This window comes from Chiroxiphia lanceolata, chromosome 7, assembly GCF_009829145.1.
Source record: "Chiroxiphia lanceolata isolate bChiLan1 chromosome 7, bChiLan1.pri, whole genome shotgun sequence".
NCBI lineage: Eukaryota > Metazoa > Chordata > Aves > Passeriformes > Pipridae > Chiroxiphia > Chiroxiphia lanceolata.
This window is the reverse complement of record NC_045643.1, coordinates 38,290,888-38,305,341: the sequence shown is the minus strand read 5'-3', so window position 1 is coordinate 38,305,341 and position 14,454 is coordinate 38,290,888. Positions and strand designations below refer to the sequence as shown.

At 43.5% G+C, this 14,454-nt stretch overlaps 1 protein-coding gene across 2 annotated transcripts in view; it reads right to left on the bottom strand.

The window, feature by feature from the left end:
• The window catches only part of RIF1 (replication timing regulatory factor 1), a 31,581-nt gene extending 18,720 nt beyond the window's left edge, over positions 1-12,861 (bottom strand). For both annotated transcript variants that reach the window (XM_032693043.1, XM_032693044.1), the window contains exons 1-15: positions 12,718-12,861; positions 11,272-11,350; positions 10,422-10,518; positions 8,372-8,502; positions 7,894-7,988; positions 6,020-6,209; positions 5,431-5,523; positions 5,194-5,332; positions 3,869-4,020; positions 2,988-3,108; positions 1,829-2,002; positions 1,502-1,612; positions 1,188-1,250; positions 337-437; positions 23-109 (exon numbers count right to left, since the gene is read on the bottom strand). In XM_032693043.1, coding sequence (XP_032548934.1) covers positions 23-109; positions 337-437; positions 1,188-1,250; positions 1,502-1,612; positions 1,829-2,002; positions 2,988-3,108; positions 3,869-4,020; positions 5,194-5,332; positions 5,431-5,523; positions 6,020-6,209; positions 7,894-7,988; positions 8,372-8,502; positions 10,422-10,518; positions 11,272-11,350; positions 12,718-12,845 — 1,761 coding nt within the window. In that variant the 5' untranslated portion in view covers positions 12,846-12,861. The remainder of the gene's footprint in view (positions 1-22; positions 110-336; positions 438-1,187; positions 1,251-1,501; positions 1,613-1,828; positions 2,003-2,987; positions 3,109-3,868; positions 4,021-5,193; positions 5,333-5,430; positions 5,524-6,019; positions 6,210-7,893; positions 7,989-8,371; positions 8,503-10,421; positions 10,519-11,271; positions 11,351-12,717) is intronic.
• Positions 12,862-14,454: the final 1,593 nt, after the last annotated feature.

The following is a 14,454-nucleotide window of genomic DNA, read 5'->3' as shown; positions in this document are numbered from 1 at the left end:
TCTAGAATAAAGTCAGACTTACATTTAAAAGATCCATATCAGCAACCTGATAAGCTGGTGATCCCAATACTTTTGGAGGCAACTCCTTAACAGTAATATCAATGAGGGACTAAGCAGGGGAAAAGAAAGAAATACATGTAAATACATTTTTCTGAGGGTTCAAAGATTTTAAGTAACACCACAAATAAAAGCAAAATTGAAGAAATTGGTTCCCTTTAGCAAAAAGAACAAAAAAAATCCCTCAGTCTTCTGAAGCAGAAGGTTCTGGCAGGAGAACCATGGACCCAACTGTGCTGATAAATCTGAAAAACACTGTTAAAGCAAAGAAATCCTTACCAGTATTTTCTGCACAGGAAGAGAGCTTGATCTCACAATGTTTTTTAAGGCCTGGAGCAACATAGTGAGGATTTCTGACCCTTGCTTTTCTTTCTTATTTCCTGGAATAAAGAATATTTACAGTTAAAGCAGAACCAAGCCACTCTGACCATCAATAAAACTTTCTATTTAAGTACTACAAGACCAAAAAAAAAAAATCTGTGTATATTTGTAAAAATATAACAAATACTTAAGGGATACAGAACCAAGTCCCTGCTCTGAGGAACAGTGTAACTGAAACTTCAAGGTTTAAATAAAACCCCCTGAGTTTTATTAGTAAATGGAAACCTTTGTATCATTAACAACCTTATCTCTGATACACTAAAAGAAGTTGTGGAACTCTGCATCCATCCAAGGAATGCTCTTCATTTCTCTCACCCATTTCAGTTAAAGCTTTCAACATAAAAGGTTTCATTATTAAGAATATTCTGGACTTTCAAAGCCTTTGCAGCATAATGGACACTTTTTACACAGGAAACAACTTTTATACATCTGTAAAGACATCATAATTTACTCTGAAACAATTTAATTACAGAAAAAGGCAGCCATAGTCACATACCCAAGATTTCACACTGATTTGAGTAATATGAATGTCTCCATTTCTACAAAGACTTAAAGTGGGGTTATTTTCTTAATTTTTTTTTATTATTATTATTTTTTTAAACTGCTTTAAAAAAAATCCCAATTACTGATGAAGATTAAACCTAAACTTCACCAGCAAGGAAGCAACAACTTATGGTTTAATTTTAAAACCTCCATACAACCTTTAACTGGTCAGCAATGACAGACTGAAAAAACATGGCATTTCTTACCTGATTCAATTGCTGTTTTTACATATCCATTTATGTCCTTCCATATAACATTCAGCATACAATCTACAAGGCAGCAAAATGGTTTTATTCAGTGTGCAATAAAAAATAAAAACATTACATAAAACTGCAGGTAAAGTAACAAATTGTGTTCAAAGACAGACTTTGATTTAAGCTAAAAACTACCTAAGTTTTCAAAGTCAGGCCAGTTCTCTTTAATGTAACATCAGGATATTGCACAAAGTGCTTATTTCTTATGTTTCCCTCTCCCAGTTGATCTCCCAGAAAATAATGACATTCCATCATTAAATTCTTACCAGGAACTTCTTTTCCAATTGCAATAAAGCCATCCTGCACTGCATTGATGAGTGTGCTGGCATGCTTACAAAAAAAAGAAGGGCTGCTGATCAGTGGGGACTGGAGAGGCTCTAGAACAAAAAAAACATGATCCATAAAGCTGTTATTTTGCAGTTTACTGGTAAGATAAGCCTTAAAAATAAGCATTTAACACAACATCTTAAAGCTGACAGCTAACAGTTTTAAATGTTTACAGCATTTTGTTCCAACAGACATCTTTAAATCCAATAAAACTGGCAAAGAGATTATGCAAAAATACTTAAAAAAAATATATAAAATCCACGTACCTAAACTGAGTACAAGTTTGTTTTGCTTAGCAAAATCTAAAACTCCTGGTCCCATCAGGAAGTGCAGCAGCATTTCAATGCCCAGGAGCTGGATGGAAGAAAACACCACCCCTCCTGCTGGGCTGGAATTCAGGTTTATCCTCGGGGTGGCTGGACTCACCAAAGGGTAAGGACCTAAAAGAGGGGAGAAAAGTCACACTGTCTCACATTCCAAGAGAAAGGGAAGATCCAACAGACCAAAATCTCATAGGAAAAGAACTAACTGTTGCATAGGGTTGGCTGAAAGGGACTTCTAAAAGCCAGACACTCCTGAGGGGGGTTTAACAAAAACATTTTGCCCAACCTCAGTTGTGATCTCACCAAGATGAACTTTTTTAAGGAGGGAACACAGGAAACTCCCCAAATCCAGGACACCTCCACAACATACCTGAGCCTCCTAATTACAGCAGTCAGAATGACACAAGCTGGGAATGCCAGGCTTCCAAAAAAGAGAAAGAAAAGAGGCACTTCCTTATCTCAGATAGTTGGATGCAAAGCTCAGGGAGGTGTGGTTGCACATTAGTACCAAAGCTATTGATGCATCATGATCACTGGGCAGAATTAGATGGGATGTTGGGAAGGAATTCCTGGCTGGGAAGCCCTGGCACAGGTTGCCCAGAGAAGTTGTGGCTGCCCCTGGATCCCTGGGAGTGTCCAAGGCCAGGCTGGACGGGGCTTGGAGCAATCTGGGATACTGGGAGATGTCCCTGCCCACGGCAGGGGGTGGGGCTGGATGGGCTTTAAGGTCCCTTCCCACCCAAACCATGATTCTACACTGTTCAAGTAAAAACTAAAAATGCTACAGAAAATAAAAGGGCACAAATAAATAGCACACATAGAAACACATGAAAAGTTAAGTTTCAAACCAGAGCTCCCTTGTAAGAGAGAACACATTCAAGGACACTAAAACTGGTCCTGGCAATATGGAGCACAATTTCTTTAACTTTAAATGTTGACTGGAACAGCCTCATTTTCCCCAGTGTGAATCACCACCTCTGAGCTCTGCAGAGAAATTCCTGGTTTCAATAATCCATTGTAAATGAAAAAGCATGAAGATGTTAAAGAGAGCAGGTGATTCTGCACCCAGAGTTTAGCTGGGAACAGGCTGCTCCTCCAGTACCTGGTTTCTGCCCAGGGGTGGCTGAGCCCAAGCTCTGGTTGGCTGGAAGGCGTGAGGGGGTTCCTGGGAATGCAGCAGCAGGATCCAGACTCAGAGTGCTTTGGATTAATGGGACACAGACCTGCAAAGAGGTCACACCTCAGTGAAAATGGCTGACACACACACAAGCCATAAACCACACATCTCCAACATCACACAGAGCTGTTGTTCACAGCATTGGTGTGTTTTAGAGTTTCTGGGTACTTTTAATATTAAGATGTACAATGATACATTAATTAGAAATGCCTAAATTAAACAAAAAGTCCTGGTAGATATGGTACAGTTGGATCATTCTAAGGTACTTTTTTCCCCCCTCTTTACTCCCATCCTGAAGTTTAACTTAATGAAATTCAGGTGTTGAATGGAAACATTATGATCATTCCAGTTACCAGTGACAGTAATGAAACACCAGGATCGTTTTTCCCCTCCATCTTCCTAAATATTTTATGGTCTTTTCATGAAGTTTTCCTATAGCAAACTTTCCAAAGCACACCCTTTCTTGGTGAAAGGGCAAAACAACCCTTAAATGATGTGCTTATGCTCCCTGTTGTGCAGTCACTGGACATTTCCAGAGGACTTTCAGACAGGCCCCCAAATCTTTTGGAACTTGAGGTTCCAAGGGCACATTTAATCCCAAGTATTTCTGCTGTACTACACAGAAGACACACACAGAGCACAGAAATATGGAGTCAAGTTTGGTTCCTTAAGGTAGTTCTATTTCATAAGATAAAACCAGATAAGCTAAAAATCAATCAAATAACCTAAAGGAGGACGAAGCAGGCAGGAATATGTTAGAGTAACCAGCAGGGGACTCAGCCCAGGACTATTCCCAGCTGTGTTACCTGTTCAAAGTTGGAAGGCAGGTGAGTTCCCAACCTCATGAGTAAATACCACCAGACCTCCAGCTTGGTGAGTGCCAGAGCCTCTGTTCTCACATGGATCGAGCTCAGGGGCTGCATCAGTAATTTCAGCCTTTTAGCACTGCACAGGATATCTGGAAGACCAAAAAAAAAAGGCATATTTGAAGCAGTACAAATAATTAAACCACAGGGCAAGGAAAAAAAAAGTAAAATAATTAAACCAACAGGGATTTTTAGCTTAAAGTTCAATGAGTGACAATTTGCAGAACTAAAATACATAGTAAATGCACCGAGTTTTCAGACTGTCTTACTGCTCTAATTGTTGTCTAGAACAACTCTGGAAATACAAGTATTTCTTACCAATACTGAAGTGAAATCTGGAGGGAGATTTACCCTTGCACTCTTACTTGACATGGATGTGCATTGGCACTGGGTGAGAAGGAAGGATCTGAGGCTGCCAAGGATCATTTGCCACTGCAGGAGGAATGGCACAGCAGGTCTGGACAGACCTTTGCTCAAGCCTGTGCAAGTGTTTAAGGAAGAGGAAAAACTTCTGCCCAGCTCAGCAGCAGCAGAACCTGCCCCTCTGCAATCCATAGGAGCTGCTCCTGCAGCTGGAAATCCTGGTCAGCCACCCTGAGACACGAACAGCCAACATCAGCTGGGCCAGGGATTTTATCTTCCCATAAAATAGAACCTTTCGATTAATTTATGTGAAATTATAATCAGAACAAATAATAAGAAACACAATAAAAGGACAATTAAAGATAAATTCAGCTAAGCTAAGGAATGTCCACAATTAGTTTTCTCTTCAGAACACACAGAGAAACACAATCAAGATAAAAAACCAAAATATTCTGTGCTTTGACACAGACTGGACTTACAACTTGGTCAGGTCTCAGTTATACCTTTAAAGCAACTTTTTTAACACCTCTACAATCCTGAAGCACTGCCCTTCTCCACTTAATCCCCACAGTCCAAAATAAGATGCACAGAATGTTTTATTCTCTATTTCACTGCTGTTTGGATCAGTTAAAGCATTACAAAACAAATGTAATATTATTCTATTCCTATCGGTCCCAGTAGAAAAGATAGAACAAATGATCAAACTGTACTTTTGCCTTAAAAATAAAACAAAACAAGAAAAAATACCCCAACAAAGAAACCCAACATCTTGAATTTTATTTATGTCTATCCCACTGTGTGTTTGTGTACACCACAGACACACCAGGTGTGAATATTCTATTCCCATTAGGGGAAGTGACAGTAAGCAAAATAATTCAGGTTAATTTTTGTTTTAAATCTACCTGGGTTTAGAGCAAAATTATCTATGAGACTCTTCCATGCAATGAAGGCAATTTTCTTTACCACTGGGGAGCCACTCCGAAATCCAAGTTCCTCCAGCTGCAACAGGGAGTTGATGAAACTCCCACTGCGATGAAGAGTCTGGGGATGAAAAAGTTCAAAATTGAGGTATTTTAATCTGTTAAAAACTCTTCTTCCTGAAGATTCATGATTGTAGAACGTATTATTTTGCTGCTTACCTTCCCAAGAAGTTTGACAAACAGTGGCCACAACTTCAGCACGAAAGTCTCGTTTTTTGCAGAAAACAATTTCTGCAGCTCAGAAATCAACTTCTGCAGGCAGAAAGAAACAGCATTTCTACAAGAAATACAGTTAAAATATTCTAACAACCACATCCTCACACCCATTTTGAGTAGGAGGCTAAGCTAGACAATATGAGTTACTGCCACACCAATTTCTGACTGAATTTGGTGAGCAAATTCTCTTGCAGAGACAACAGAATTTTAATGGCATTTATGAGTTAATGCTGTTGAGACTGGTGCTTGAAGCATTTAAAAGCAGCAAGTTATTTTCCTGATCTATGATTATTTTCCTGATTAATGGTTCCTGTCCAGACACATTGTTATTTTCACACTGGTCCTGTATTTACACTGCTGTTACATTAATTTTTTCCATTAAAGCCACAGTCATCACGAAGTTGCTGTCGATATTTTTGCTGCCGTTATCTAGACTGTAAATAAAATTAAATATAAAATTGCAACCAACCAAACAACCCCCCCATCACTCCTGCTGCTGCCTGCAGACCAAACCCACGGCACTGCCACTCACTGTGGTCATGAGGTGCTCGGTGACAGCTGCCACCTCCTGCTGTTTCTGCAGGAGCAGTGGCATTCCCATCTCCAGGGCAGTGGCCCCTCGCAGCTGCACCTTGTGAGCAGAGTGGACAACCAGAGGGATGATGAGCTTTGCCCACCTCACAGCCTCCTCTCCCATCTGGGCTGGGGTTTGCTCCATCAGGCTGCATCCAGAGAACAAATACAGGGATTACAAATCTCCAACAGGCCGTTCAGGGAACCAAATTATCTTTGTGATATCAATAAATGCTCTAATTCAACGTAGGATTTATAGGAAACCACTCTAAACTTCTTAAAGTTTTTTTTCCAAGCAGCTCTATTTGGACAATTCATTTAAAACTGCAAAGCTCTGGTGTTAATTTAGATAAACCTCGCCAAAAGCACGACAGACTGACATCTGCAGTGTCCTTTCTGCTCTGTCCCAGTGATGTGGGCAAAGCAGCTGAACAAGAGCCTGGCAGGGACATTCCTTAGCAATGCCCAAGTCCCAGGTTTGCACATGAACCATCCCTGGGTGTTCCCAGCAGCCCAGGCAGCTCCCACACACTCTGTGTGCTGGGAACAACCCAGGCCTGCTCCTGGAAAACTCCACAGACTCCATGCACGTCACTCTCCTCAAGTGCTTTTGTTTTATCCTCCTATTCCAAAGCTGTCACAGCTCCAACATTGTCAGAACTCCAACAAACAATTCCACATGTTTACACCATCCCACACAAGCCAACAAGACTTCCAGAAATGGGAATACCTGGTACATACCCAAACCAGCCTGGAGGAACCAGCTCATCCCTAGAAACACTGGAATTTTGGCAAGTGGCCCCTTTGACTCAGGTAAGTCAAAACCATCCCTCCTACAGCTTCCAAAGGGAAAACTTCTGCCTTTCAAGGAATTTTATTAAAGCCAGAGGACAAGCACTGTTTAAAAGAACTGTTTCACTTTAAAATGGATTTGCAGCTCAAATCAGTTGCCAGAAGTTTAAGAGAACACTTAAATAAGAGCAGATCCAAACTCAGCATATTTACTAATATTAAGATAAAATCTGAATATTTTAACACTACTGACCAAGACAATGCACTGTGTTGGTCCTAAAAAGTCACCTTTGGAATTAAACAGGAATCTCAACAGTGTCATGAGAAACACTGCAGGAAAATGTGGAAAACATCAAGGGGACATGTTTCAATAAAACCCCATGTAATGGGGGAGAATTTCTCAGCCAGGTAGGTTCTGGAAACAAAATGTAACTGAAGTAGACTTGGGACTTTGGAAATAATTCCTAACAAGCCACTTACAAATGAAAGCAAGACTTTCAGCTGGACACTGTCTAATTTGTGCATCAGAACTGTCATATTATCATGAGGCAATTGTTTGCAGTTATAATGACACACAAACCAAGTGATGCACAGTGCAATTGCTCCCACCCCCTGACTTCAAGCCCAGCACCAGCCCCTGAGCAGCTTTTCCCAGTTTACACCTGAGCATGATGCCACATCCTATGGAATATCCCCCGTGTCCCCTCCCAGCTTTTTGTGTCCCCCAGCCCCTCAGTGGTGGGGTGAGAAGCTGCAAAGTCCTTGACTGGGAGCAAACACTGCTCAGCACCAACCAAAACATCCCTGTGTTATCAACACTGTTCTCATCCCAAATCCAAACCACTGCACCAGCTACAAGGAAGAAAATTACCTCTGTCCCAGTTAAAACTGCAGGAAAACAGTCCTTAACATACTCAACAATTCAAAGAGGATTAAGATTTTTTTCTTTGGTATATTTAGTGCCACTGAGGTTTTGTTTATCAAGAGTTTTCCCCTCAAATTAAGCACCTACTTTAACAATTGAATACTGAGTGCACCCACCGTATGATGACATTAAGTGCTTCATATTCAACCACAACAGACTGTACATCTCCTTTGGTAAGGATTGTTTCCAGGGAGGAGAGAATATTGGACACCTGAGGGAATAACAGAACATCAGAGTGAGCACCTAGATACCAATAATTCCATGGGGACCTGGAATGATGAAATTTCACTTTCCAGGACTGTGTTTGGATTAGGTCAGGTCTCGTTTTAAGGTCAGAGCTCTGAGCAAACTGGAATATTCAGAGCATTTTTCCCTGTCTCACTGGTTTCTAACAGAATTGCTCACATTGCAGCTTCTCCTTCCGGGGAAGCAATAACTTCTGGCTCAATTTTCCCAAGAACTTAGGCTGTGAAATCTGACGGAAAACGACCTTCGGATTCAAAAAAGCCACTGAGCGGAGCGACCAGGAGATTGCACACCGGGCCTGCAAAAAGAAAAGGGAAAGGAAAGAGCAAAAAAAAAAAAAAACCTCACCTCCTTTTTGACAACTTCAGGAGGAAAGGCCTGCTTGGAGATGACCCAAAGTGCCCGAGTGCGGGTGTTTTTGTCGGAAGATTTCACGGCGACGCCGTTCACCGCCGAGAGCAAATCCTGCATTTCCGCGGCTGGAAGCACAGCAAACACACAGCCCTCAAATCCTGTGCAAGCTCCAGGTCGTTCTGCTCACTTCACACTGCCAAAGATCCACTCATTCACATGTTTCAGTGATTTAATGTCCTGAACGTTACTTTTTGGCAGGTTCTCTCGGAATAAAGCAGCAAAAAAAAGCTCCAGATGTATCAATACTATTAATTTAGTACATATTGGCTTTATAAGAATTCACAAAACCATAAAACTAGAAGGCAACTTCAGTTAAATACACTGGAGCTTAAGGTTAAGTATTTAACTATTCAAAACTTCCTGGATTTCAAGGGAATTTAGCAGCACTGCTAAATGGGCATCAATAAATTCATTTTAGGGTCTGCAAGAGGCTTTATCATTAAAGAAGGGGGTAGAACTGTAACTCAGTACACAAAAATTAATGAGGTTAACACAGACATGTAACCAGGAAGACTGATGAAACTTGTATTCCTTTCAAATTCCAAACTAATAAAGTCTGATTTATCAGAAATTTGGGCTCTGTGGGCAAATGATCTCAAAATCAGAGAAACTTAAGGGCAAATACACTTCTTTTCTCAATCAGAAGTACATAAGCTGTTTGTCCTCATTCCTAAGTTTCCATTGTTCTCAGGAGTTCATTATTTCTGGAGCCTGACGTTCCCTAACAAAATTAACTGCAATTTATCAGCTGGATAATAAAAGTTTAAAAAAAAAAAGTGAGTTATGGGGGACAAGAAAGGGACCACACAGACATTATTACAGATGTCTCACTCTCAGAAGAAATCAGAGTAAATCTTGGATAACAGGAAAGCAGGACACACTGAAAAATGGAGTAGGAGAACCAAAAGAATCCATTTCCAACAGAATGGCAGAGTCACAGGAAAAACACCCCCTCTGCACACCCACACATGGTTCAGCTCAGTCTTGCCTCAGGTTGAGTTTCTCTCTAGCAAAGGTCATTCCAGAACATTTGTCCAAGGGCATTTAACACTTCTCAGGAGAAGGAAAAAGACAATAATTGACTGCACACAATTTGCCCTTTGCATTTAAGCAGCACCACAGACTCCCACACCACGAAGGCACCACGCAACAGCCACAGCACAGCACAAATTCCTCGTGTGTCCACGGAAAACAACCCTCTTCCAGCACCACACGGGTGACACTGAGCAGCTTCCAACTGTGTTATTCCAACTGGACCAACACCCAACACCTGGAATGCGTAACAGGGACTCCCAAGGACCAGCCAACCCGGTCATCAGCTCTCCCCTCTTCCCAAAACCCCGTGCTTTTACCTGGATGCAAAGCCTCGAGTTCTCAGCAGCAAAACCTTTGGTGAAGGGGATTTAGCACTTTCTGGGAATGCAGGTCATAAGATTTTGGATTACTCTGGATTAGTTTCAGTTGAAGTACCCACCAGCCCAATATTTGGGGCTGGACTAGATGACCTTTACTGGTCTCTTCAGACTCAAACCACTCTATGATTTAACAACAAGGAATTACCAGGGAAGAGTGGAAAACACGGAAGAGCACTGCTGTGCACACCCAAATTCTACACAAATAGGTCCTTCACTCCTTTTCCACCTGGTTTCCTTTTCCACTTTTGGTTACTAATTTCACAAAATTCCTTTCTGATTTCCGTTTTTGATTGCTAACTCCAGAAAAATATTCACAGAATCTAACTGTTACTAAAGCACTTAATGAAATTAGAAGTTAATAGAAGAGAATCAGTGTTAAGAACATGAAAAAATGCCCCCTTCCTTGTGTACAAGATGGAATTAGTGAACAGCTCACACTGCTCATATTAGAGATAAAGCCACTGCACCAATTGGGAACTGCAAATCTGGTCAAAACTGAAATAAATGCTAAGACAGACAAAGAAAAAACTCCAATGTATGTATTTATACACAGAGGTTTGTTTGCTTACCAGATAATTCAGCTGTATTAGCTGAATTAAAAGTGCAGAATCCCAGGGCCTGCAATGCTGCATTACTGAGCTCGGAGTTTGGACTAGAAATGTGTGCCTGGAAAAAGAACAGGAAACCACAAAGTCTCAGGTTACAGAAGTAGCTGAGAAATACTGTCTTAACTGTCTGAACAGCAGCACTTCTGGAGAGCTGTCAGAAGCAAACACTCGGTGGGAAATGCACCCCTGTAGGAATCCCTTCCTGATTCCATAAACTCCAAATCAAGAGGACAATGTGAGGTGCTGAAGACACTTTTGCTCTCTGTGTTTAGACATCTTTCCTGAAGTAAAATCTACACATGCCAAGCCCTTTACTTTGGTTATGGACGCCACGTTCTATCACTTGACTCTCCAACTGTTTTTAAACATCTAAAACAGGGGAGAAAAAAAATGGCTAAGAACAGTCTTCACATTAATCTTTGAAAAAACCTGGCATTTACTGCATATTCTGAATTCTGAAGTGTTTCTAGAGGCAGCCACAACACACTGTATCTGTTCTGGTTGGAAGATTAGATTTGCCTCTGGGATGCTGCCTGAGCACATCCAAGACCCTGATTTTATTGTTTTCCTTTAGTAATCCCTCACACCATGGAATATACATCTTGCCAACAAACCCTTACTGCTCTGTCTCTAACCTGCACTCCTATTAAAGCTTGGACTTCATGATCTTGGGAGCCTTTTCCAGCCTTCATGATTCTATAAATGGACACAAATATGAGCCTTACGCTGTCTGCTGACCTTGCCCTCCCCTAAACAGATCTTTGTTCACTCAAGTGTGGAGAACAGAATTAAAAAAAAAAAAATAAAATACCTTAAACACTTTGCAGAGCTGAGGAAAGTGTTTTCTGACATCTGCAGTGAAGACTTTGCCTCCTTCACCACTCAGGCGACTTTCAGGAGCAGAAGGGAAAACAAAACAATATTTACAAAATGAACAATATTTACAAACACAACTGACATAACTTTCAATTTCTGAGACGCATTTGCCAGGATATTTTCTTTGAAGGAAACAAACACAACACTGGAGTAGTTAAAGAGCAAAAATATCAGTCAGGACATGACCCAGTAGTAAAATATTGTGTTATAGTATAAAGGAAAAAAGTGAAGTGATTAATGACCCATTTAGTGCTTAAAGAGCATTAAAAAGAACTTGAATTTTTTGGTCAACTTCTATAAAAACATTAGAAGTTGACGCCCAAACTTAAAATGACTGCTGAAAAGTTACATTTAACAGAAATCTATGAGCTTAAAAAGCACATTCCTCACAAACAGCTCCAGAATTCAGGTTCCCAACCCCAGGAAAACCCTGGCTTGACAACAAGCAGGGATGATTTTGCACATATGCGAAGAACATCCATCCAGGAAAGTTGTAATTAAGTTTAGTCATCCTGGGGACAACCTGAGAAACCTGATGGGATTTATGTATAAAGTCGGGACTTTTTTTTTCTGTCAGTTTTTACTAGAAACTTGTAAAAAACCCTGAGTAATTACAGCTTTAAAAGTCACTACAGAACCGTAAGGCAGGAACCCACGGGAGACACTGATGGAAAGAGATGGTGCCTTTGCACATGATAAAATGGGAAAGATGCAGGTGAAGGCAGAACCTCTCGGTGAAGAAGCACCTTTCAGAAAGAAACGCAATTAAACCAAGGCCCAATCACTCCAAAACTCGAGAAACACAATAAAAACTTCACCTCTCCAATAGTAAAGGTGAAATGCAGGCCTTTTTTTTTAATTTAGAAAAATAAAGTTATTATTTCCCAATATTCCTTCGCCCACCTTTGCAGATTCCCCAGGAAGTGCGACAGGGAAGGGAGGCTCTGGGATGCTCAGAGCCTGTAAAGGCGAACTCCTTCCTTCCTCCGTCCTCCCTTCCTTCCCTTTCTCCATCCTCCTTTCCTTCTCTCCTCTTCCTTCAATCCTTCCTTTGCTCCTTTCTTTTCCTCCTTCCTTCGAAGGAAGGAGACATCCATCCATCCATCCTTCCCTTCCTTCCTTTCCCTCCTCTCCTTCCCTCCCTCTCTCCACGCCCAGGCCCGCGGGTCTCCCGCGGTCTCCCCCCGCGGCCCCGCCGCTCCCAGCCTTTCCTCCCTCAGCCCCGCCGGGGCAGGCTCGTCCCTGGCCCTGCCTCCCTCATCCCCGCCGGGGCAGGCCCTGCCGCGGCCCCTCCCGGGGCTCTCTCTCTCCCCGTGCCCGGCCCGCTCCCTTCCAGCCGCCCGCTCCCCTCAGGCAGCGTGCGCGTGCCTCCCGCGCCCACCTGACGATGGTGAGGTGCGCGTCCGTGAGCTCTCCCGGCGGGGCGGCGGGGTCCTGCAGGGTGTGCAGCAGCGGGGCGAGGCTGGGGCCGGCGGCGGGGTCAGTGTGAGCGGTGGCCGGGGCGCTCATGGTGGCGGCGCTGGCGGCCCCTCGGCCCCGCGCACCTCCCGCGCTAAGATGGCGGAGCGCGCGGGCCCGGCGGCGGGCGCGGGCCCCGGCCAATGGGAGCGCGGCGGAGCCGTTCCCGCGCGCCGCGGCGGCCCCGCCCCTCGCCGCTGTTTGGCGGGAGCGCTGCGGGAGGGGCGGGGCGGAGCGGAGCGAGGGGCGGGGTCTCGTCAGCGCTGAGGGCGCTGGGTCTGCCCCGATCCCCCCCCGCCCTCAGCTCTTACATCGTGGGATAGTGGGATGCACCCAGTCCGGCCGCTGTCCTGCCCAGGACACCCCAGCAATCCCCCCATGTCCTTCAGAGCGTTGTCCAAACCCTCCTGGAGCTCTGGCAGCCTTGGGGCTGTGCCCACTGCCCTGGGGAGCCTGGTCAGTGCCAACCACCCTCTGGGGGAAGAACCTTTCCCTGAGATCCAACCTGACCCTGCCCTGACACAGCTCCAGCCATTCCCTGGGTCCTGTCCCTGGTCACACAGTGCTGCCCCCCCCGCCCGCCCCTCATGAAGAAGCTGCAGACCCCGATGAGGTCAAATCATTACATTTAATGACTGGAAATTAACCTTCCAGCCGGGCTCCAGCTCCATAAAATCCTGCCGGCATCACCCGAAATTCCCTGAGCACAGGATGTCCCGCCCGGTGGGATGGAGGTGACGCCTGCGGGCTGCAGGGGTGACTGGGGGTGGAATAGGAAATACCAGGGCTGGCAGCGAATCCAAAGTGTGGAGAACCCCTGTTTTTCAGGGATAGAGACAGACCTGAGCAGTCAGTGGCTGAGTCTTCCTCAGTCACCTGCACTGGCGATGCCCGGCAGGAGTGACTGTCCTGGAAAAAGTCTCTTCCCAAAATCCTGCCCCCAGCTCCGGCTCCATGAGGGTCTCCGGACAGGCGGGTATTCCCTGTACACCCCTGGATCTGATCCATGTCAATTCGAGATCTCTTGCTTCTCAGTTAAAGGAAGAACAACAAACCCCAAACCGTAAAAAATTACCCCGGGTCATAAATAAAATGTTAACCATTCTCTTCATGCTTTTCCTTATTCTATTCCTTATTTGCAAGCACTACCTTGGAGAACTGGAATGGCATTGTATGTCTGTGAACACAAGGTGGCAGGATTAAAAAGCGGATTTTAGGTGCAGCTACATCCCGTAAATGTAGGGATACAGAACTTGTTTCCCGATGGAGCAGGAACAAAGTGTTGGAAATAACCGGGAGAGAAGCTGCAACATTGTCCTCCAGTACAGCCAGGCAGCAGGATCATATTCCCAGTGAAATTATAGCAATAAAAGCTCAAAAATGAAATCAATTAAAAGAACTGAGCATTAAGATAAATAAAGCAAAGATAGGTTTGATTAGCTCAAGATCCTCGGTGTGGAAACTGCTTTCAGAGGGATTCATAATGCTCCAAACAAAATGCAATTCACGGGAAGATTCTCAGTGGACAGTAACTTTGGGGCCAAGAAAACACTCAGAGAAATAGAGAAACCCTTAAAACTTATTTACTGCTTTAAATCAAGAAAGTGTGCCAAAGTCCGAAAGGTTCTAAAGAAATAAAAATAATCCATTGCAAACTCAG